The sequence below is a fragment of the Grammomys surdaster genome, unplaced genomic scaffold, assembly GCF_004785775.1.
Source record: "Grammomys surdaster isolate TR1022 unplaced genomic scaffold, NIH_TR_1.0 223, whole genome shotgun sequence".
NCBI lineage: Eukaryota > Metazoa > Chordata > Mammalia > Rodentia > Muridae > Grammomys > Grammomys surdaster.
The window spans coordinates 2,910,163-2,935,550 of record NW_021604668.1 but is presented as its reverse complement, the minus strand read 5'-3'; the positions used below and the strand labels follow the sequence as shown (position 1 = coordinate 2,935,550).

The following is a 25,388-nucleotide window of genomic DNA, read 5'->3' as shown; positions in this document are numbered from 1 at the left end:
TAGGCACCATGTGGATCATGTTTCAAACTAGAGATGCTGAGGTGTGTATCACATACAAAATCGGATTCTCCAGGAAGGTGCGTGAGGGAGGGTGGAGGAGTAGGAGAGACCACCATGAAGTGACTCTGACACCCTAACTGGCGTCTCCTCTAGATATGGTTCTGCACAGACACTGCCCTCCTTTCTTGCATATTCCCCTTCAAAGCAACCTACTGTCATTCTGCCATGTGACTTTACTTCTGAACTGTGTGTTGGCAGTCCCTTCTTGCATGTCATCTTGTGGGTGTTTCTTCTCTTCTTTGTTAGGTCAACCGTCTGAGTTTTCAGCTTGGGGACATCTTGAAGGACCAGAGGTCTCCTCTATTACATGAAGCTCCCCTTCTGGAAAAGTCCTCCAGAGCAGAGATGAAGAAGTCAGAGCAGCCTGAGGAGGTCTTGTCTTCAGAAGAGGAGACTGCTGGGGTGGAGCATGTGAGGAGCCGGACTTATTCCAAAGACCTGTTTGAAAGGAAGCAGAACTCAGAGCCCCAGCCCAGGAGGCTTGAGGATCAATTCCAAAACCGAGCTCCAGAGGTATGGGAGGATGAACAAAGCCTCAAGTTGCCAGCACAGGGACCTGCTAGTGGAGGCCTACAGCTGGAAGTACAGCCTTCTGAAGAGGAACAGCAGGGATACATCCTCACTGGAAACAAGTGAGTGGAGACTCTGCCTTCTGTCCCTTGGGATCCCAAGACCCTGGAGGGTGGCAGTGCTTCACAGAATCATGGAAATGGGTCAAGGTTTGTGCAGCAGACTGCCCAGCTAGAAGCTCCCTCCTTGGCTTTTAAACTTAGCATGAGCTTCAGGGCCATGTTTTGAAGCCAGTAACCATGCCAAGCTGTATGAATCTTGTCACTTCTCTCGACTACCCTGTATCCCTGCTGTTCATAAGCATCTTCAGAGGACAGCCATGGGTAGGGCAGCAAGATCTTTCCCAGGTTACTCTCTCCAGGGAATGCCCACATTCAGGGACAATCAACAGCAAGTACAGAGCAAGACTTGATGTCCTTAAAATTCAGCTCTTTACAGGCTCCTTGTTTGTTGAAACTCAGAATGCTTTAACAAATAGTCCAAGTAGACCAACTAGAGGGAAAATATTTTTTATGGCTACAGGACACTCTCTCTGCTTTCACTTTGATCTGAATTTAACAAGAGAAAGAACTCAAACACCAGTACCAGAGAGTCAACAGTGGTTGGGCCCCCTTGCTAATGAGCCTGATGTTGATGTCATGTTTCATGAGAAGGTAGCGTTTCTTCATGTCATGGAAGCAATGTTTCAAAGGGAAAAAGACATGTACACACGTGTCTGAGCACACATGCATGTAGATATATAGACACACGTATGAGTGTATGTCTGGGTATAGGTGTGCGTGCATATGTGTGCACATGCATGCAAAAGCATGTGCACAGGAATGAAAGCTCAGGTGTTCTTGCTTCATCATGAAACCTGTCACTCTGACTGCTGACTGCCCTGGGGTAAAGCTCAAAGTAGACACTAATTCCCCTGTGGTGTGGTACAGCATTCTCCTGCGTGGTTTTTACTGTCCATGTATTGTTGCTGAAAACATCAACTTTTATTAGTGAGAGTCAACTGTTAGTTGACAGAAAAGGGTTTATTTTAAGCTCAAAACAGGCTGTTACTAAAACCAAATTAAGACTCAAGACTATTTTCAGCCATTGCCAAGCCTCCCTCTCACAATTTTGAATGAATCATGGCAGCTGCCACTTCAAGCTCACCCTGCCCCACATTCCCTGCACTTCTCTGCCTCTTCCTTTCCATAAAGCAGAACTCCCATTCTCCATCCTTGCTCAGACATACACCATGCTGGCTTGTCTGTCTCTTACTCTCTGACAGGTGCTAGAACATCCATCTCCTCCCATACAGAGAATGCATAAGGTGTTTAGAACATATCCTGCAGGGGATGTAGGACACATCTCTACATGTTGGGAACTCCTATAGGTTACTAAACATGCAAACTATTCAACAACGAATCACTCATAAACTCAAACACCCCATATATAGGTGTCCACTTCCCTGGGAACCACTGGCCTGTATCTATATCATCTATATCATCTATATCATCTATATCATCTATATCATCTATATCATCTATATCATCTATATCATCTATATCATATCTATATATCTATATCTATAATCTATATCTATATCTATCTCTATCTAATCTATCTATATCTATCTATCTATATCTATATCATATATATATACATGTATGTATATATATAGTGTGTGTGTGTGTGTGTGTGTGTGTGTGTGTGTGTGTGTAGGATTTATGTGTTATGTGCTGGCTTGGGTGTTATCTATGTATTATATGCTGGATTGTGTATGTCTCATGTTCTGTGTATGCATAATATGTTGTGTGATTTGTGTATATTAAGTATGGTATCATATACTGTGATATATCTGTGATACGTCATGAGTTATATGGTCTGTGTATATTATGTGGGGTCTCATGCTTTGCATGTGTTCTACCCTGTGTGTTGTACACTGTGTGTGTGTTTGTGTGTGTATTCATCATTGCTTGGGATCTCTCCTTACTTCAGGACAGTATTCTAAGTGTTGCAATCTACCATATGAGAGGATGAAAGGTCAGGTAGCCACCACTCTGCCCTGGGCCCTGGCCTCAGTTTCATTGTAGGTGATAGACAGGCACCTTTGTAAAAACATTCTCATTTTAGGTTCCTACATATGGCAACAAATGGTGACCCTTGACCCCTATAAAGAAAAGCATGATCCCTCCAGAATTTTGACATGTTCTATGATGGCCTGAATCAAAGCCATCTACAAAATGAAGAGTTGGGCTATAAGGGACTTAGTCTCCATGAAGCCTTGGCACCTCTGACAAGCAGGGATCTGTCAGAACAGGTCATTTACTCTGCTGGAGGCCTTTGTACAGAAGAAAATGCAGTATTACTATGCTGAGTTTTTATATTGGAACCCCCTTTGTCCCCAGATGGGCATGCCTTTGAGGCTAGTCAGAACAGTTTCCCACTATATGTAGGAGCCACAGAAAGACCATCATGCCCTCTCTGACTCTCTGTTTTGCCTTGTCTTTGGTGGGTTCTGGTGCTAACAAAGGTCCTTCAGTCCTGCTGGGTGTCTCTGCTGTTGCCAGCACTGGCCCTGGAAATGGTGCATGCCTCACTACCACTATTGTGATCTTGCCCCTCTGTCAGATTAACTAGTAAGTTGGCATTATCTGGATCAGGGTTTCAGCAAACACTCAGATCATCTGTGAAATCTCATCAATTGTACAGTGTTCTTTTAAAAGCAGGGGCATTTGTAAATCTGGATGTCCTGTCTGAAGAAGGAAGTGAATTCTGACTCCTCACCTCATTACTGCCACAATAGAGAAAAAGGCTCAGTCTGCTCCACCCTGGTGGACAGAGCAATCCTTTGCCATCTGTTTTTATCACTTTTACAATCTTGTTCCATGGGATCTAAAGGTGGGGCAGCATCTGCAGTACCTCAGGATGGTGTCAAGTCAAATAGCGTTGGGGCTGCAGGAGGGAATGCCTGATGGGAACAAGAGTGGGGCTGAGGAAGGAGTTACTTCCCTAGGAAGAAGAAACCACCTTCTAAAATAGGCAAATATGTACAGATGTCCTGCTTGCCCTATAATCACGTTCAGCTGGAAAAAGACTGTGGATCCAGGGTTCTACTTTGGAAGGAAAACTCATGATTAGGAGAAGAGGAGAGCTGGGAAGAAAGAAGGTGAGCCACACATTTCATACACACTGACTTGGAATGGAGGGTCTTGTGGGCCCAGGACACAGAGCTGCTCCAGCAGACTCGACAGTGATATATGGCCTCAGAAATAAGAGAAACAAATAAAAGAAAATCCCCACTTCCTATGGATGTTCTGGGACCAAGCCATGATCACAGGCTCTCACTTCACCTCTGCCTTGAGATAGCTCTCTTCTTACTGGCTGCTTTGTCAGTCGGCTGTAGGCAGCCTTTATCAGGCAGTACCTTCATGAAGTCTTGCTTCATCCCATTGGTGTGAAGAAATAAGTAATCCAGAGTATTCATGGTGTCCGGAAAAGACAGTCTCATAGTGGCTATATTGAGAGATGATTCCTTCCAAAAAGGTCCATACTCACTCACCTGGGATTGATTTGGACAAACTTCGTATTTGAAGCACTGAGGCCATGCCCTGTGAATGGGCAGGATTACAGATTCAAAGGATCAGATGGACAGAGCTTTCAGTTGAAATGTCCCAAGACAAAGACTCAGCATGTCTGAGTCTTTACAAATGTCTGTACAGTGACACAGTACCCTACAAGGCACACAGCACAGTTGGACTTCACATGGTCTCAGGCAGCCATGTGAGCCCTGCTTCTCTGAAACAACCCCACAAGATCTCAGTATCCTTTCTTCTTACAGTGTCTGTGCATGGTTCTAAAGTTGCTGTTCCTCTTACAGGCGTGCTTTGGACTTACTGCCACAGTTCAAGCTCCCGCACTCACCTCAGCTGATGTTACTGGCATGCACTTGGTGTTTCATTCTGAGATGTCAATTAACTAGCATTGAGAGTTTTAGTGAGGTCAGAAGGAACTGCAGGGCCACCTGGATGGTTTCCATGGGAGAATAAGAAGCATGCTGAGGCAGAGAGAAGCAGAAGAGGGCACAGCTGCCTCACAGGAATCTCTGGAGATGTTGATAAGAAGGCCTTTCTACACAGTCAGCTTGTGGAAAGAGGACTGTGCATATTAACAAAATGTAGTTTTAGTAAACACAGGGGGCATGTCCCATAAGCTTTAGTGTGTGTTATTCGTGTGCACTGCTGTGCGTCTTCATGTGTTCACGAGTATACATGTGTATGACATGTATTTGCACCTTTTCGACTGTGTATGATGTTTATCTATGCACGTGTGCATGAAAATCAGAACTATGCGAAATGGAACCCAGGACTTAAATGTGTTTTGAGACAGGCATAACTGGGCTCCCGAGCCGAGTAAACGGAGGAAGCAAGCTGGGCATCATCTATGTTTGTCTCCCTCTGCTTCTCGACTGTGGTGTGATGTGACCAGCTACCACCACGAGAGCCTATGTTTTCCAACTCTGGTCCTGAGCAGACTCCTCCTTGCTTGCACTGGTTTTTTCTTTCTTTGTTTGTTTTTTTTTTTTTGTTTGTGTGGCTATTTTGTCACTGTGGTGAGGAAAATGGCTGCCTTTTGGGTTCCTAAGTTTTGATGAATTTTCAAGTAATCAGATGTCCAAGGTCAGGCGTGTAAAGAGCTATCCTTAATGACAGATGTGATGTCTGGTGCATCATGTCCTCCACACGACTTCACCAGGAGTGGAAGTAGGAGACAATAAAATGAGGAACTGCAAGTACTGAGTCTCCTGCTTTGTGTACAGTCAAGGCATACACTGAAGGCAGCGGCCTGTGGCCGGCCTTGTTCCTCTGAAGCTGCCTGTAATGCCGGCTTCCTGCAGCTGCCATGGATGCCTTCCCTGATTTTAGTCAGTTTACTGGTGTGATGACCTTTGATGAGGAATTTAATTTCTTCAAGCCTTTATTTTCACTTATTTAAAACAGGTTAGACTGAGTGTGGGCCATGCCTTTAATCCCAGCACTTAAGAGGCAGAGGTGGCCTCTCTTAGTCTGAGGACTACCTAGTCTATCTAGAGAGTTTTATGTTAGTCAGGACTACGTAGTGAAAACCTGTCTCACAAATAAAATAAAACAAGGCTGAGCTTCTGAGTGTGGTGATGCTTACTTACAGTCCCAGCTCTTGCTTGGGGCTAGGATCAGGGACAGAGTAGACAGTATAGCAAAAATTCATCTCAAAATAAAATTAGAAACTAAACCAGCTGGTAACAGTACTGTGAACACGTGCAGTGAAATAATGTGCATGGCATCTGAGCTCAGCAGCCTCTCATAGAGAGCCTTCCAGAAGTTTCTGCTGCTCTTAACATTTCTTCTCTTCTTCTTTTTATTTTAGTACTTACATTCCTATAATATTTCTTTTTTATTGGATATTTTATGTACATTTCAGATGTTATCCCCTTACCCCATTTCCCCCTCCCCTTTCCCCCACCCAGGAACTCCCCATCCCACCATGCTTCTATGAGGATGTGCCCCTACCTACCCCCCAACTCCCACCTCCCCACCCTCATATTCCCCCACACTCTGTGTCCAGCCTTCATGGGACCAAGGAGCTCCTCTCCCACCTATGCCCAACAGGGCCATCCTCCCTTACATATACAGCTGGAGCCATGGATCCCTCTCTAAGTGCTCCCAGGCTGGTGGTTTAGACCCTGGGAGCTCTGGTTGGTTGGTATTGTTGCTCTCCTCATGGGGCCACAAACCCTTTCAGCTCCTTCAGACTTCACTCTACCGCCTCCATTGGGAACCCCTTGATCAGTTCAATGGTTAGCTGTGAGCATCTGCTTCTGAATATGTCAAATTCTGGCAGCTGCCATACATAGGCAGCCTGAATTGCTCTGTCAAATCCTCCATTGATTTTCCAGATTAACTTCAGTAGCTTCCTAAGGAAGTTCTGAGCATGAAACGACAGTCGATGGCTGTGTCTTTTTAAATATAGTAGAGATAACTTCGTGCTCATTTGAGCATAATCTGCCCAAAGGTATTGAAGGAAGCACGTCCTGCAGATCAGAAAAGGGTTAGCTTGCCCTGCCTTGTAGTTAGTGTGTTTGAGGATGTATGACTGTGGAGACAAAGGATTTGCTTCAGTGAACTTCATCCTCAAGGTGCTACTAACTAGATTTTTTTGTAAATGACAATGGCTATTTTCCTTTATAGGGATGACATAGTCATGAGGTATATGGGGTTGGAGCCCATTATCACTCTTTGGTGGAAAACAATCTAGAAATGAAATTAGTCTAAGTAGGTCAATACAAACTGTAAAGTCAAATCAAGTCATCATGGAAACATTGAAGCTAAAATTTAAAAAGCTCAAGTTTTAAAAATGAATAAATAAATATCCCTTACTTTCTACAAGTCTGAGGTCTAAACTGACATACAGACCTAGGAGATCATTGGAGTGATCATCCAAAGGGGTTCCACCAAGGTTTACGATGAGTTTTAGGTAGATCAGAGATATCAGGGCCAGGGGGGCTGTGATCAGTAGATAAATGATGGGTGGCAGGCAAAGAGGACCTGAGGAGGTGTGGCAGGGAAAGTGTGCTTGTTGGTTTTATGTCATCTTGACACAAGCTAGAGTCATTGGGATGCAGGAACCTCAAGTAAGAAAATTTCCCCACCATGTGGCCTGTGGACAAGCCTGTAGATCATTTTCTTGATTAATAACTTGTGTGTGAAGGCCCAGTTCACTGTGAGTGGTACCATCCCTGAGCTGGGAGTCTTTGTGTTTTAAGAAATCAGGTTGGGGAAGCCAATAAGCCATTTCCTCCTTAGTCTCTGCATCAGCTTCTGCCTTCTGGTTCATGCCCTAACTTCCCCTAATGATGGACTGGTATGTGGAAGTATAAGGAAAATAAACCCTTCCTTCCCCAAGTTGATTTTGGTCATGGTGTATTAACATAGCAATAGAAGCCCCAACTAAGATAGAAATTGGTACTAGGAGTAGGGTATTGATGTGTCAGACTTGACCATGATGATTTGGAGAGAATTGTGGAAGGACTTTAGAACTTTAAGCTGAAAAGGTCATTGAGTGACCGTAGTTTAATAAGATGCTCTATGGGAACTTGGAAAATAGGAATATTAAAAGAGGTACAGACAATGGAATTCTGGTTTATGAAGTTTCAGAGGGGAGCAATGTCTCTATTAGAGCTAGTATGTGATATTTAAGAATTTGTGGTTCTTGTCAACTGGATCTGAACTTAGCTGTGATTAGTAAGAGACTAAACCAATAAAGTGAAACCATTGCTTTTCTGGGACAATCTACCCTGGTCAGCTGGGACTGAACAATCAGCTGTGATTATGAAGGGACCAGCTTCCTACAGTTGTAGTCCTGTATGGCTACAGGAGGTAGCCACTTCAGTCTGCATATCCTCAAGTGTTAGGAGACTCAGCTTGGGACTCCAAAGAAGCTTCTCCCACCCCAGGTCTCAGGTTCCTCCCAGAGATGCCCCTCCCCTGATTTCCATTCTTTCTCCCAGCCCTCTCTTGACACCCTTCCCTACACCTCATCCTCAGTCCTGTTTCCCTCCTTGCCCCTCTTCCACCCTTTTCCCTCCCTCCATTCACCTCCAGTGTCTATTTTATTTCTGCGTATAAGCAATATTCATTCATCCTCCCTTGGGGCCTCACTGTTATTTAGCTTCTTTGGGACTATGGATTGTAGCATGGTTATCCTGTACTTTATGGCTAATATCCACTTATAAATACATGCCATCCATACATGTCCTTCTGGGTCTGAGTTACCTCACTCAGGATGATCTTTTCTAGTTCTATCCATTTGGCCTGCAAATGTCATGATGTCCATGTTTTTAATAGGTGAGTAGAATTCCATTTTATAAATGTACCACATTTTCTTCCTCCACTTTTTAGTTGAGGTACATTTAGGTTGTTTCTGGTTTCTGACTATTACAAATAAAGCTGCTATGAACATAGTTGAGCAAGTTGGGCAAGTGTCCTTGGGGGTATGGTGTAGCATTTTTGGGTATATGCCCAGGAGTGGTATACCTTGAGAAAGAACTAGTCCCAAGTTTCTGAGAAACTGTCAAATTAATTCCAAAGTTTGCACTCCCACCAGCACCTTGCTCCACAACCATGCCAACATGTGCTGTTACTTGAATCTTATCCATTCTGACATGTGTTAGATGGAATCTCAGAGTCATTTTGATTTGCATTTTCTGACTAAGGATGCTGAACATTTCTTTAAGTGCTTTTCTACCAGTGGAGGGAGCAGGACACCGACCCACCCACAAAACTTTCAACCCTAAATTTGTTCTGCCTATGAGACGTGCAAGGATAAAGATTGATCAGAGATTGAGGGAATGGCCAATCTACAACGGGCTCAACTTGAGACCAACACAATGGGAGAGAGCCAACCCTGACCCTATTAAAACTCTGTGTGCTTGCAGTCAGGAGCCTAGCACAACTGTCTTCTGAGAGGCTTCATCAGCTGATGGAAGCAGACGCAGAGACTCATAGCCAAACATTAGGATGAGATCAGGGAGACTTATGGAAGAGTAAGGGAAAGGCTTGAGAGAGCTGGAAGTGTCAAGGACTCCAAAAGATAACCTACAAGTCAACTGATTTGGGCCCAATGGGAGCTCACAGAGACTAAATCACCAATAAACAGCATGTATGGGCTGGACCTAGGGCCCCTACACATTTGTAGCAGATGAGAAGCTTGATTTTTATGTGGGTCTCCTAAAAATTGGAGCAGGATCTGTCTCTGACTCTGTATCTGACTTTGGATCCTGTTCCCCTAGCTGGGCTTCTTTGTCTGGCCTTAGTGGGAGAGGATGTGCTTAGTCCTGCTGTGACTTGGTGTTCCAGAGTGGAGTGGTACCCATGGTAGGCTTCTCCTTTTCTGAGAAGTAGAAGGAGCAATGGGGTAGGGGTTCATGAGGGTAGAACTGGGAGGAGAGGAAGGGTGCTGTAGTCAGGATGTAAAGTGAATAAATAAATAGATAAAGAAAAAGAAATAGCAGAAAAAGATGGGACTAGTATCTATCACTGAGATGAAGTCTTTGGGGGGATGTTCCTTAGAGTCAGAACACAGTAACTGTGGTCTACAGGGAGCCTTATGCTGATAGGAGAACTTGGTGGTATAAGAGTCATCTAAGTGGTGCTTGTTTTGAAGGCATGAAGGGACCAAGGAGAGCAGTTGGGCTTGACATTTGTGTAGCATGAGCCATTAAAGAGGGGCTGAAAGAGGACACTGGCAAAAGTGTCACTTCAGTTTCAGTTGAAGGACTGAAGTGGTCTTGGAGAGAGGTTGAGGCTTGGCATGTGACAAGAATCAGAATTCCTGAAGAGTGCCCCCAGAAGGCTATTGGTGAAAGTGTAGCCCAGATGCAGAGATTCTAAGCATCTGGAAGATGCCAGTACCATGTGCTGACCACCAAGGACAGCTGCATCTGTATAGTGAAGCAAGCTTGAGCCTAGGAGACAAGCTGCATATACTATGGCAAGCCCTTAGTAGCATAGACGATCATGGGTCCTGTAAATCTGATCCTGAGATTTCACTGTTGGACTTTGAGTTTGCTTGGATCTGGGTAACAGGGCAGTGATTCTTACCTCCTTGAGTGAGAAGGAGAGAATTTAACTTATTTTGATCTTACAGGAGTCTACAGTTGAAAGTCTTTGAAATTTTAAGAGACTTTTTATATTTTTATATATGATTTTAGAGAGGCTTTTTAAAGTGATTTTTTCAAAAACCGATAGGACTTTTAAAAATTTGAAAGCTTTATTTTGTGATATTGACATTAATGTGAGATCTTGAGAATGAACAAGAAAGAAAACTTGTGGTTTCACATATGTGTCAGGTTGACAAAGGATCAATGGTGATGACTGTGTTTATGTCAATTTGATACAAACTATAGTCATCTGGGAAGTGAGTGCAACCTCAGTTAAGAACTTTCCTGGCCAGACTGGCCCATGGGCAAGACTGTGCTGTATCTTTTGATAGGCAAGTGATGTGGGAAGGCCCAGATTACTGTGAGTGCTGCCACCCACGTGTTGGTGGTCCCGTGGGCTTAAGAGTACATTAGTAAACAGTACTCCTCCATATCCTTTAAATCAACTCCTGACCCCAAGTTCTTGCCCTGTTTGAGCTCCTACCTTGACTTCTCTCAGGGAGGACTGTTTCTTGGAAAGATAAACAAAATAAAACCTCTTCCTCCACTAGATGCTTTTGATCATGGTGTTTTATCACAATAATACAAATTCTAACTATGACAGAGATGGCCAAATGCCTGTGGACAGAGGGAAAGCTGGGCCACTAGATGTGAGGCATCACTAAAGAGGGGTCATTAGGGGCCAGGAGGAAAGCAACCCTGTGCATCCCAGGATAGATATTATGGCCATGGTTCCTCTTGGCCCGAGGGTGCTGCCTCTTCTTGGTATGCATGACAGTAGAAGCGCACTTGAGTCTGGTGTCCATGATAGGATGTGAAGATTTGTGTAAATAGTCCACTCTCCCTTGAAGCATGAGCCCATGAGCATGTCCAGTTTGATTTGGATTTATAGAGGCTCTGTTCATGCTTGGGAAGTATCTTGATGTTTGGGACTGTGCATGGAAGGTATGTGTTTATATATCTGTAACCAAGGACTTTCTACCTATGCCCAAGTTCCTCAAAATAATGACCCTGAGACTGAATTATATATAAATAAATGCTTAGGCCAACACCTTAGGCCCAATCCCCAACTAGTTCATAACTCAATTACCTACTTGTTCCATTCCATGAGTGCCTCATGGTTTGTTACCTCTCCTTAGAGTTCATGTGACTCTCTTCCTCAGAATTCCAGGCAAATCTCTCCTGTACCTCCAACTCTGTCCCAGAAATCCTCTCTCTGTACCAGAAGTTCTACCTCCTGCCTAAGCTCATAGGTAAAGAGCCTTTTATTGGCAGCTGAAGCTTCCATATATTGCATGAAAGATTCCCTCTACATTTATCTGTGTAGTGTGTTAGTATGTAAGGAAGTGTGGATGTGGTTCCTGGAACATGTGTTGTTGTGTGAAGAGAGATATCATACACAGAAGAATATGTGGTCTAGGATCAGCTCTTTCTGGGTCCTCACGTTGATCATGGTCGTGAGTACAGCTGAATTGAATGTGGGAGTATGCTGTGGCCCTTCAGCACACACTCAGCTATTATAGTCTTCTATTTGCAAACTTCTCAGCAAAGCAAGTTACCACCTGTCACACCTGTCTGTTTATCTATAACTAATACCATGGTAGCCTTGAAGCTCCCCCTACAACTACCCTTCCAAGGATCCAGGTACCCCAAGGACTTATGTGGTCTGAATATTGGATCCTGTAGTCTCATAGACTCTTTAGCAGATAGGTAGTAGCTGGCTTTTCAGCTCCAACTTGTCTTTCAACAAAACAAGTTGTCCCTGTCTCTCATGAAAGACACCAACCTATCCATCTGCATCTCAGTAAAATAATTCTGGCAGTAAGCAGAGAATTCTCAGCTTAAATACGTACCTCTCTGACCAGACAGAACTTCTGAGCTCTTTTCTGCTCTCCTTTCCCCTCTCCATAGTGCAGCCTCCAGTCAGACCTCCTGTGTCATAGATCTACTTACCTCAACTCATCGATAACCTCACGGATGCCCCCACTTTCATCCCTGGCATCTTGCTCACTTTTGTCTCTGTGGCTGCTTGACTCTTTCTCCTGTTGCTTTCTTAAACTCTTCAGAGTTTAAGGTACCTGAGCTATGCAGCTTCAACAACCCTCCCTCAGCTGACTTTTAGTGACTACCTAGTTACCAGTCTCTAGATTCATAGGTACTGTCTACTCAGTACATGGCTTGACATTCCTGTGGCTTCTCCACTTTCATGTTTTTGGTTAACCAGTGGGCTATTCAGCATAACCTTGAAATCCTGCAGACCCCATATCTCATCTCTTGGTTGTCATCATTACCTGTATGGCCCCTGCATCTCAAGCCTCACGCTGTCCTTAAAGAAGTCCACATGATACCTATCTCACTTGAGTTTATCCTGGTAGGCTCATGCTTGACCCCTAATGGTCTGACTTACCTTCCTTGTCGCCTGTCCTCTGACCCTGGCTTTCTTACTATTCTATGCCATGTGGGTGTGCTATGGCCTTTGGAAAGAGGCTTTATCTAACTCCTTCCAAAATAGTTCCTCTGTCTCTCCTCAACACAATTCCACGTTTCCCTTCTTCCTCCATAACAAAATATCACAGACTGTAGGGTTGAATGACAGGCATTCTTGCTCCATGGTGCTGGACACTGAAAGTCCAAGGTGAAGTAGCAGACCGGTCCTTTTTCCTCCTAGGTTAAGGAAGGATCAGTCCCCAGTCTGCTATCCAGCTGCTAGTACTCTTAGATGCACCTTAACTATAGTAGCTTTTTCTCTAAGTCTTCATAATGTTCCCCAGTCTGTCTTTTCTCCCTTCCTAAATGACACCAGTGACTCATCTTAACAAACTAAATACGTGGGACTGTTTCCAGATAGTCACAGAACATGGGGGATAGGACATCAATGAGTGGGTGTGGGGATGACATCATCACATTTGTAGTGATATGACTTGCTTTCTGGCTGTCTCTATTATGTATCTTTACATGAGAACATGAATCCCAGGGAGCATAGATTGTCATCCTATCCCTTCTGTGTCTGCTGGGTGAAAATGCAACAGAGGCTCCTCTGGCCAAAAACCTTTTTTTCTGCTCTACCAATATGAATTAAGACTTCACTGAAGTGGTACTAAGAGGATTTCACAGGCAGCTGTGATCTGTGAGACAGAATTCTGGAGCCCAGGGTTGGTTCTGAGAACTTCCAGGCCCACTGGGTTCTTGCTTCCTGCTTCATAATCAAACTGTTCTCCCTATGGAAGTATGCTGCAGAGCCCGCAGCCCCAGCATCCTCTTGCAATGGCAACCTTTATTGTGTACATCTTTACCTACCATTGAAGCCTGCTCACATGGCATGTGTGTGACTAGCCTGTGGTGTTTAAATGCCCTTCTCCTGGCATTATAATTCACTTTAGAAATGAGTCTGTAACATGGCTGCTTCCTTTGTGCGCTTGAAGCCACTCAGCAATCTGATTTTCGGCCTCTGCTCCCTGCTCACTCTCCTCTGTCTCCTTTCCTCCCCGCCCCCCAACCTCTTTATTATATTTTTATTGAAGGCTGAGATGAGCCTGTGGCAGCATCACAGGCCCATTACACTTCCTAACAATTCCATTTGCACCGTATTGTCTGTCTGATTGCTGGAAAATCAGGTGATTCATCACGCCTGAGGAATCACCTGGTCCCTGGAGCAGAAGTCCCAGCATAAGCCATGGAAGAGCACAGCAGGCCCGTAAGCAGGGCTTGCATCAGAGAGCATCCCACACAGAAAGGTGTGTGTGCGCGTGCGTGCGTGCGTGTGAGTGCGTGTTGGGAAGTTCAAGAGGAGTGCAACTTCTCCCCCATAGCTGGAGCTTGTCTGTGGGAAGATTCCCAAGCAGAGTGCATTGCTGGGGGTGGCCTGAATTGGACAGAAGCACTCCCTCTCCTTGAGAATCAGATGTCTGTCTGGGAGCAACAGCTACTTCAGAGTGGCTTATGCTTGTGCTTGTGTTTGTGCAACAGATGGGGGGTAGTTACCCCAAAGCAGTACATTTCCCAGCATGGGGCAAGCATCTAATAGCAGCAGCTCCCAAATGGGCCAAGGATTGAGAAACCTCCCAGAGCTGGAATGCATAGGGAAACAGCACACTGTGGAACAGATCCCAGAGCAAGGGGATCAGTCAGAGCAGCAGAGTACCCACTAGGAGGGAGAAACATCTTCTATCAGAGCTGAGTACTATTGGGGATCAATAGTTACCACCCCAAAGCGGAAAGTACATCAGGGCCTTGGATCAGGGCACATGTTGGGGAACAATGAGTCTCCAGGATCTGAGAGTCTCTCCTAAGACTTGGTGTTTTTCTTTAGTAATGTTATTCCTCTTCCTCTTCTCCAGCCCTCTAAGTCCAGAGAAGGGGAAGCAGCTGATGGATGAAGTTGCCCACATCCTCGGCGTACCTTCTGGCTTCTTTGCAGATGTCAAGTAAGTACTGGACTTCAGGCCTGCTGTCTTGTGCTTGCTTGCCTCACATTGTGTAAGGCTCATAAATTGTTTTGTGAGCTGCATGCCTGGGGTTGTTAATTATATCAGAGAAGAGCTGTTTAGAACAGAAATGAAAGGAGAATTCCCCTGGGCTTTGAGAGCTTATTTAAATACAGCTGAAATCTACATTTAATTACAAGATTGGCAATGGTGTGGTAGAGGCCAGCTTCCTGGGGCCACTGCAGCTGGCACCACTTTGACTCTGGAGCAGGTTCCAGGGTCTAAGAATAGCCCCTAGAGATGCCACACTGGCCTCACTGCCTTCATGGACATGGGCTTGACATTGTCTTAAAAGGCTGTGCACTGGACTTTCAGCCACAGCCCAGACAGGATTCTTGTCCCATTGGTGAGAGCCACTGGGTGTCCATGCCTTAAAAATTGAATGGATGCTAGATAAGGTGCTGTCTGTGAATGAACACCAGCTGTGCTGATACTGTTAGCGGTCAGGGAACATGCTAGGTGTAAGTGAAGTATGCCATCCGGAGAGACTGGGATATGTAAAATGGAATATAATAACTGAAGCAGAGGCTGGCCTGAGTCCCTGTTCACATATGTATTGGACAGGTGCATCTGTTTGTATTGCACAGGCCCTGGTTCTTTCAGGCTATTACATACCGAGGATGGATTGTAGTGTCTACTGTGGGCCAGCCTTGTCCTAGGGGCTATCTATTGATTGCATGTCTCTACACTGTCCTTGCCTCAGATCCGACTACTCACTGTCGATTGTAAGGGACGTCTAAGAGGAGGCCTCAAGTTGTATGGTACCAGAACATTCCATAAAGACACCCAAACAGAGATTCTCCCTGTACTTTGGGATGTTCACTGCGTTGCTATGTACACACTCACTCAACATAAAGCAGTGTCTACAGATTAGCCAAGAGCTTTCACACTCAGGTCCTTCAGCGCAAGGACAGCACAGCAAAGAGAGGGGTGAGCTGCATCCATCAAAGGGTCCCATACAATTTGTGGCAGAGTAGGAAAGACAACAAGGAGTCCAGGTAAAAGAAGGGAGTAGGAGGTAGATAACTCAGGACAGACCTGGCACGTTCATAGTTCCAGTGGTGGGCGCTAGCACACAGGTACTGTTCCCTGCTGTTTAGCTGAGCTTTTCTCACTGAATCACTGACTTGTGAATATCATAATCTTGAAAATATCCAACACTTCTGCTTGCTCAGACTTCAGGAGAGCCAGAGAATCTCCAACCAACTCTGGTGTTTCTGAGGAGTGTAAGAGCTTTAGACACTTCCTGCATCCAACACAGAGGTGGCTCAGCCTCTCTGAGGGGAAACCCTGAGCTTCACCAACTGACTTCTTTGTGAATTTTACTAACCAGTCCTCCTTCCTGCCCAGAGAACATGTGTTCCTTCTTTCTAGGAGTGGAACCATTATACAACCTGCCTTTCAAAGGTAGAACACTGGAATTCAGGTCTCCTGTGGTCTTTGCTGGCTTCTCCTCTCCTTCTCTGTCCTAATCCCAGTTCTAGCTGAACATAGGTCCCAGTTGGTTCCAAGAGTCTTCTCCAGTCCTGCCCAGCAGTCTGTCCCACAATAGTCATTGCACTACTATTTGTTTGCTGCATGTGTGCATGCAGGTGTTCCTAACTCTTCTCTTTGGAATGCACGGGAGCTGTATCTCAATGCCTTAACCTTCTGGCCCAACAGTGTTGGATGCATGTTCATGGACTAACTTAGACATTGACTAGACCTCAGAAGTGTCTCAGGAGGGTGGACTCATGGCTAGCATGACCTGCCTTGGTAATTGCCTTATCTAAGAACTCATCCACAGAGCCATTCATTGTCTCAGAGGTGGAAAATACAGGACACGTGGGCTGGTGCTTGCCGATATCATCTGCATTTTTATGGAAGTGCTACTTATGCTTAATATGTTTTGTTAATGGTTATGTAGCTGTCAAATAAATCCCATTATTTCTTATTACATCATTAGAGACCATTAAAACGACATTAGCATGCTGATGTAATTATGCCAGCAGACATACAGCGACCACAGTTATGATTTTATAACTAATCATGGCTGTCCTGGGCTGGCTGATGAATGCTGCTTTGCCCCGCAGCATCTATTCAGGTAGGAAAAATGGGATGAGCAAGGCTGGGGAGTGGTGGCGTTGAGTCCTTGGAGGTTAGCCAGTTCTTGGATGAGCACCACAGAGCCTTAGGCTGAGAGAGGTTGCACAAAGTCCTGAGTCTGTCCAGGCGGTCTAGGCTACTTAGGGCTTGAGGCTATGATTCGGTTTTATGGACCTCATCTTTCACAAATCAGGCCTCTGTCTTCTCTGGTGTGCTTGTTTGGGACAGTGATTGAGGCACAGCTATGGGGATTGTCATCTGACTGTTCGTCAGAGTTTCCTGGTGAGATACCAGCACTTTGTATGGACCTCATACCTCTTCTCCCTGGCCTGTGCCCTGTCATGTCACCCTTTAAGCAGGAGGAAATCTTTAAGTTGCAGGCTTTTAGAAGTTGTAATTCAGTTTCTTGACTATTTGTCCCCAGTCTTAACCTTATGTCTCAATAGTGTGTGATAATACAGAGGTGTCTCACCTCCCTGGGTTGCTTCTGTAGCCTAATAGATGAAGACCAGGGATTCTGCCTGGAATAGATGGGTAACTCTAAAACAGTACCTTCAGCAGGGGACCCAGAAATTGGAAGAACACTTTAGTAAATAGGGAGTATTTATACCTACAGCTTGTGCACCTGTGCCTGCAGCAATGCAGTTTGCCCATGATGCTCCATGTTATCCAAGGAAGGTAGAGAAGAAAAAGCTGAGCACTGTAAATCCTTCTTCCCAGGCTGGAGTGCAGGCTCTGTCATCAGTGCTCTCCTAGATAGACAATTAGAAGATTGCAAGGGGCTGATCTTGGGACCAAATACTCATGTTTCCCTTAAAAGGGCACCAAGAAATTGGGACAGTGTGTTACACTGCCATAGTCCTGACTTTAGACTGAACAGAGAGTAGCAGGGATAAGCTCTTGCGTATTTGTAAGTCATTATGGGAAAGCAATGGTTCCCTCTCATGAGTGAAGACTGTGCTTTGGCTGAAGGCATTAACATTTCCTATGCTGGCTAAGCAACTCACCTATATGAAGTGCTACCATGACTCCAGAGGGAGAATGTAGCTCAGCCCCTCTCAAGCCTCCCAGTGAGGGGCAATGTGAGACCTGGACCTTTCAGAAGCCTATGTAGTTTCCTTCCCTGCAGTCACCAGCTCTACACCTTATAACCTGTGCAATGAATAGTCTGCAGGTGACATGGTTGGTCCTGTGGCTGCAGATATTGCAAGAGATAGCTCACAGGAGACTTGACAGCAGGACCTGATGGGAGGCCTCAGCATGTGGTACTGATGCAATGGTACCCCGAAGTCATCATTATAAGGGTAAAAAGGAGCTCTCCCTTCTTATGGTAGGTTCAGATTAGAAAAACCCACTCAGCAACCCATCCACTAGTTCATCCATTCAACCATCCATCCATCTGTTTGTCTGTCCATCTATCCATCTATCCATCCATTCACATATCATATGGACCTCACACAGAATCAAGCTATCAAACAGATGAAGCACAGGTTGGTCTATCAGACTAAGGGAAAGGTGCTATCAAAAATTCAATCAACAATCTAATAAAAGTTTTCTTTATTTCTAAACAACTTTCAAGAAAGTTCATTCACTGAAGATAATGGTCTTCACATTTTCTCAACTACAAAATGTCAATGTTAGAAAATTAACCTTCAAACTCTGTTGTTGCCAAGTGTGTCCTGGCTTAGAAGGACAAGGGAATCTAGTGTCTGGGCTTGGTCTTTAAACTAACTGTGTAGTCTCTATAAAGACAGCTACCACTGTGTGTAAGGAAGACCTTAAAATTTGCCTGGCAGCCATCAATCCTGTGTTTCATTATATATAAAAAGAGAGAGAAAGACTTCTAGACCCACCAACCTGGGTGGAAATCTCACTAGATAGACTTTCACAATGTGTTTGTTTTGGAAATAGTTTAAAATAAGAAGAAAAATAAGCTTTCATCAGGAACTTGCTTGCCGGCTCCCTCCTTGATGGTCTGAATGTGGATTGAACTCAGGGCATTCTGGAGCACTGTGGATGGACACATGATCTCTTAGAAGACCCATGTGCCTGCTTACTGGTATTACACAGAATGTTACAAACTATTTAAATAACTGTAAGAGATAGAGGACTAAGAGGCCTTCAGTGAAGCATTTCTATCACACCCAACACTGACGTTAGTGGCAGGTTGACTGGTTTGTTCTACAAACTATGAGTGAAAGGAGGAGAGTCCTACATAGTCCTTTCATCCTTCGTTAGCACGGCCTGTGATCATGGAGGAGAATGAATGACTGTCAGTATGTGTAAAGTGTCCTTCAAAGTCACAAAATCATGCTGCATCCAGGAGCCACTCAACTACGTCTAAGTAGAGAGCAGAGCTGATAAAATGTTGAAACACATCCTGCCTGCAAGAACGTGCATGGCTTGTTTACTAGCTAAGCTAGTAGCAGTTTTAAATGAGGAAGTTTTGTAAAATCTCAGGAACTCAGCTTTTCATATTCTACTTAGAATGTCTAGGTGTCTCTAAGAGCTCACATACATGCCTACCCCTAAGGAGCCATATAAGAGCATTTGTAACTGTAATGCCCGCTCAGATATGTTGAGGATCCCTTCTTTCCTAGACCAGAGGTTATGAGTGCCTACATTTGGTGATTTTTTTTTCCTGCTGTTTATAACATCACCTCTCCTGGCAAGTGAACTTGTTTGCCAGCCAGCTGATGGTCCTTCAGGAGTAATGACCTAGAACAGACAAATATGTTAACACATCAAGAGTTTCCTATTGTGGGGTACACTAGACACTGTCAGATCTGCCAGTGGCCCTCTCCAGGTCTGTCCCATGGTAAATTGTCTGTAGATGATTACTAAAGTGCATAGGTCAGGGAAGAGCAGAGATGACCTCTACTCTGCTCCCTTAGTTCATGCTAGGCAAAAAAGACCATCAGGCTTCTGTACAAGGCAAGCCAATGCTCGTGTAGAGGCAGTGTAGAGCTGCTGTAGAGGCAGGACATGAAGGAGAGGGGCCATCTGACTATGAGCAGTGATCCAGAGTACCAGTTTAGAGCGATATCCTGTAGTAAATATGTCTATTCCATCATGCAAAACCACCTGCCAAATTGCCAGACCACCCCATGTGGTAGTATGCACCTATAGTCCTATAGGGTTAGAAGGCAGAGACAGGTTCCTGAGTTTAAGACAAGCACATGCCACCTAAGGAGTCTCCCCCTACCCCTAGTGATATTACACACGTGCGCGCGCGTACACATGCGCGTGCACGCGAGTGCATACACACACACACACAAATAAGCACAGCGACACAATTGTCTCTATATATCTAGATGACCACATAGCTAATTACTAGGCAAGGTAGGATGTGCCTGTCATCTCAGAACTCAGGATAAAGCAAGAGGATTAAAGATTTCAGGCCCATGTGAATCTCATCATGGGATTTTGACATTCAAACAAACAAACAAAAGCCTAACCAAAAAAATCAAAATAACAACAACCACAACAACCCAAACAACAGTAAAACCCTAAATCAAAGATCTTCTAAGCCATGACATATTATCCCGGTTTCATTGATTCACCAGTGTTTGGGGCCAAAATCATAGGGCAAGAAAGTAGCAGGTACATAATTGGCCAGTGAGGCTCTGAAGCACCAGCGTATGGACTCTGCAGGTGCAGCACAAAGATGGTGGCGGGTATGCAGAAGCTTCTGCAAGGCAGCAAGAAGAGTGAGTCCTCGTGGTTCATGCGTCTGTATATGTGAGCTTATTTCAGTTCTGTGTCAGGTTCATGGTCATTCCTGAGCACACAGAACAAACACTGGCTGTCAGCATGCACGTCCTCAGCTGATGAGGAAGGAGTAGGTATAGTCTGTTCTTGTGTGATTTTAACTGGTGATTTGCCAGTTTAAAAATGGGCTGCGCAAAATGCTGAAGTGCTGCTGAGCTTCCTAGTGCTCATGGAGAAAGCTTGCATGTCTTCAATGTTCCACTCAGGCTGTGAATTTGACTCTGTTCACTAAAGAGTGTAGACTGAATGGGGTGGATTTGAACCAAAACATACACAAAGTCTGTATATGCACCACACTGTGGCTAGAGCTCCAGGAACCTGGACCACTTCCTGGGGACAGCAGCTTGGCAGGTGTTCACCATTTCCAGTGACTTCAGAGGAACAATGCTCCCAGGGATAATGAGATTGCCTGTGGTGTCTTCTCAGTAATTATCACTGACTCTGAAGGAAATTTGAAAGTCAAAGAACAAAGTGAGTGCCTTTGTTTCCTAATTGCACCTGGGCATTTCCTCTGACTTAGTGTTCAGCTTTCTTCAAGTTTATTAGGGAATCTCCCTAATTACAATGCAGTTCTGAGCTTTCTCTGACTTCTGTGGGATGTACAGTATGTCATGTTGTGCATATGTGACCTGTTATTGAGGAGTAAGTCTTCAACTGCAAAGCTGCTCAGGTAGGAACGAACCCTTCCCCCACCCATGCTGAACTTTTGACTGGCTTACTCTTGTGTAGGTCTTGTGCAGACAACCACTGCCACTATAAATTCATGAGCATAATGGCCCCATCATATCCAAAAAGTACCATTTCAGATCAGTTTTGCTAACTTCTGGGTCTTACAGTCTTTCCTGTCTGTCTTCTGCAATGTTCTCTGAGCTGTTTGGGGAGGAGCATGTTATAGATGTCTCATTTAGGGCCAAGCCATCCACAGTTTCCCATGCTCTGTATTTTGATCAGCTCAAGATCTAGTCACCAGCTTCCACTGAGGAGCCCCTAAGCTTAGAAGTTGTGACCAATATCTTGAGGACTTGCTTATTCTGTACATTTGGATGTCAGAGTCAACTGACCAATGTCATTGCCAAGGACTCCTGTGACACTTTTGTTTGCCCAGGTGCTAGACTTCCACTAGAGGATTCTTAGGTACCATAAGGCTCATTTTCAGTGACATTGGCCCTCAATGATGGGTACTTTACACAGATTCCCTAGAGACATTAGGAAACTAGTACCCAGTCCTGGGGACTGCTATGATGGAAAAGTCTGTGAGGTCTGGGAATTCAGGGCAGAATCAACTTTGAGCCCAAGTCTCAGACAACCTTCTGTCTTAGGTATTCTCAGACATGGTGAAAAGGGGACCACCCCAGAGGAGAATGGTCAGCATTTAGAGACTGTGGCTGATACCTTCCTCCAGAGTCCTTAGCAGATGGGTCTAATAGTTACTTTCCTTCCTTCCTAAAAATCCCTTCTGGAGATACAAAGCCAAGAGAGTTGTGTGGATGCAAACAACAGTGCATCCCACTCAGTAGGATCAGGGGCTACTGCTGAGGATAATCCTTCAGGTGAGATCTGGAGCCTCTGGGAGCCATTTTCAGACAGAATGGCTTCACATTCTGACACTGTTTTCTTATATAATTGGTGACATGAGACACACAGGAAAGAATCCAAACTACCCAGCATACCTTGGTGTTCTGAGGAGTTGATCACTATGGACTCTGGTATCATCTCTCAAGAGCTCTAGGTGTAGCTACTGTAGCTGGGAATTTCTTGTGTGAATAAGGACATTGTCAACATCAAACGAATTCTAGACTTAGATGTCCTGACTCTATCACAAGTCAATCAGTCATCCATCATGTGGGTAAAGACCCATAAGAATCAGCCCAGTGTATCCCAGAGCTGGTGACCCAGCTGGGAAGCTAAGAATCATCTATGACTGCTTGTTTAGATGACCTGTGCTCCATTTAAGCACTAGACATCAAATGCTTAGGGGTGAAGTACTTTCTAGAAGGTGTTGGAAGAGAGAATTTATCATTGTTGGTGCTTACTCAGGTAGATATGAAAAGAACTGAGTGAGTTGTGGAGAGGTGATTGGATGTGACATGGTGAGGAAGAAACATGTCCTTGTATGTACAGTGATATGAATGAAACCACTTGGTCTTGAAGGCCAGAAAGGACGCTGGCTGGGTTTCATCCAAGAGTGGGAAGTGAGAGTCCATGGACAAGTTCCATGAGCATGGGGACAGTTGCCTGAGCAAGGTCATGGCAGCCACCCTGGTCCCCATATTAGCACCATAGTGGCTTCTGAGGTAGTTCTCTAAATTCTCAGACAGAAAAGCTGAACACAGATATTTCTCAGGTTATGTCATACAGTGAAACAGATTCAAACTAGATGACAGTATGGAAATATAACACCAGCATTTCCAGGGGTTTTCACAGAACTTTAGGCCCTGGATGTTTATGATATAAGAGGCAGGAGGATAGCACTCCTGAGAGAAGATAACGACTCAGCACACATCTTACTGAGCCCAAAGTGATGCTGGGTTTCTGGAATGGTCATTATCTGCCTTGTTGTAGCAAAACAGCTTCCATCTCCAGTGTGATGAAGCCCTGGACTGACTGGAGGATGGTAAATCTGAAAATCCAGAGGCTGAGATGAAGATACTCTGAGCCCACAGATACACGTGAGGCTAAAAGCAAGGTTCAGAGCTAGCATCTTAGTTGGTATGAGTCTAGGTGAGGGCAAATGGCAGCCAAGTCTGTGTTGAGAGAGAGAGGAGGGAGGACAGAGTTGTAGGTATGTGGTAGTCTCATTCCCGGGAGCAGTTTTATCATTTGACAAGAGTGTGAGGCTGGTGTGCAGAAGTTTGGTAGTAAGGCAGCTGTGCACACCAGGACTTCCTCAGCTGCCATTTCCCACCACACACTGATGCTTTTCCTATTGCTAGTCTATTAGAAATTTGCCTTCAGAAGACACTTCAGGTGTCTGTTCCATGAAGAGTCTTTGGATCATTGTGGAGATGGGGTTCATATGCCTTCAAGAGCAGACCCTACATGCCTAGTCCCGTGCTTGCTGTATAAGTGTTCCTATATCACCAGGGTCCTCAGACGATTTCAACTGTAAAGTGATACATTTCTTCAAAACCATGTTCAACTTGGCTTTTATAGAGCTTCAGGCATTTTGATAATTCCTCCCTAGCAACTCCCTGACAGCAGATTTGTATTAAGTAGTTCTTAATGATGTGATGGGTCTTCAAGTGGCTCCTGCAGAAAGAAGTTTGAAAACACTTCTCCCCACTCTGCTCTTGACTCTTGTGCTCAAGACTAAGGTCCTTTCCTGCAACAATTTCTCCTTTATGCTTTCAACAATTCCTGTCTGCCATTGTCGGGTATGTGTACTTTTCTTTTGATGAGAGTTCATCCCCAGTGCAATGGTGTGTGTGTGTGTGTGTGTGTGTGTGTGTGTGTTTGTGTATGTATGCATGTGTTTTAGTGGGAAGTAAAGTCAGCTATAGAATCACTAGATAAGCAAACAGAACTCTAGTATCCATAAGAAACACCACCAGAAATAACAAAAGGTAACCCAGGGGCCCCTAACCTGTCAGTGTTCTGGAGCTCACAGATAAGCAGCTCCCATGTTGATGTAGGAATGACCTTGTTCCTAAATGATCTTTTCCAGAGTTTTGGGACCAGCAGTGATCTTCAAAGTGAGTGCCAACATACAAAACATGACAATTGCAGATGTTACCAAGGCTGCAGGTAAGGCTGTCCTCGTATGTGTGTGTGCACACATGCACATATGCACACACACACACACAAACACACACAAGCATACACACACACACACGCATGCACACACACATATGCACATGAATGTATACACGCACATGTACCCATGCACATGCATACACATATGCATGTACGCGCACGCACACATGCATGCACACACATGCATACGCACATGTGTTCATGCCAGAGAGGAGGCTAGATCTACACTGTCCACTAATGGACAAGTCTAAGGTGGCATGAGTAGGGTTCAGCCAAGCCAGGCCTTCTCCTTTGATTTTTTCTGGTGCATGGCTTCTGCCAAGAGACTTGGTTGCTTCGTCTGAGCTGAGAAAGAGGAAAGCAGCTTTGCCAAGTAAGAGTTGGTATCTGTATTTCCATGTGAGAAGACTGTTCATAGCTGTGCCAGTTGGGAGCACTATGGCCTTGCTGCTGCCCCCCCCCATAGACCCATCTCAGGGCCCAGAGATATGAGAGGGCACAGTGACTTAGAGACATGTCCAGGACATCTCTGAGACCTGTCCTGGTAGACTAGGAATAACTGTGGAGATGTGATCAGAAATGTTATTGAAGAACAGCACTGGCTAGCTACTTGGAGAAGAGAAGGGGAAGAGAGCAGTTTGTGCCTCTTCTGAATACAGTCTGATTCACTGAGAGCACCCCTGCACAGAAGCCTGTGAGTCTTGGTAGAAAGGAAGACTCCGATGGCATAACAGTGTTTGGAGTGAGTTGTCTAGTGTGTTTGCAATTTAAGCCTGTTTCTGAGAAGCCAGGCTGAGGGTGAAGTCCCTGACATGGCAGAGCACTGGTCCTGTTTAACCCTGTACATTGCTAGATCTGTGAATTGTTTTTCTTGCTCAACCATATGTAATTTTAAATGTCAGCGTTCCTTTCGACTTAGAGATTGGTATGCTTCACTCTCCTCGTGGTAGCTTCTTTGTCCTGTGATGACATAATGTAGAACGCGCCCTGTT

General features: G+C 44.9%; 1 protein-coding gene across 1 annotated transcript in view; it reads left to right on the top strand.

The window, feature by feature from the left end:
- The window catches only part of Ptprn2 (protein tyrosine phosphatase receptor type N2), a 732,192-nt gene that overhangs the window by 333,434 nt on the left and 373,370 nt on the right, over positions 1–25,388 (top strand). Inside the window, exons 9-11 of the mRNA XM_028773201.1 lie at positions 307–692; positions 14,641–14,727; positions 24,308–24,387. Of these exons, the coding sequence (XP_028629034.1) occupies positions 307–692; positions 14,641–14,727; positions 24,308–24,387 (553 nt within the window). The remainder of the gene's footprint in view (positions 1–306; positions 693–14,640; positions 14,728–24,307; positions 24,388–25,388) is intronic.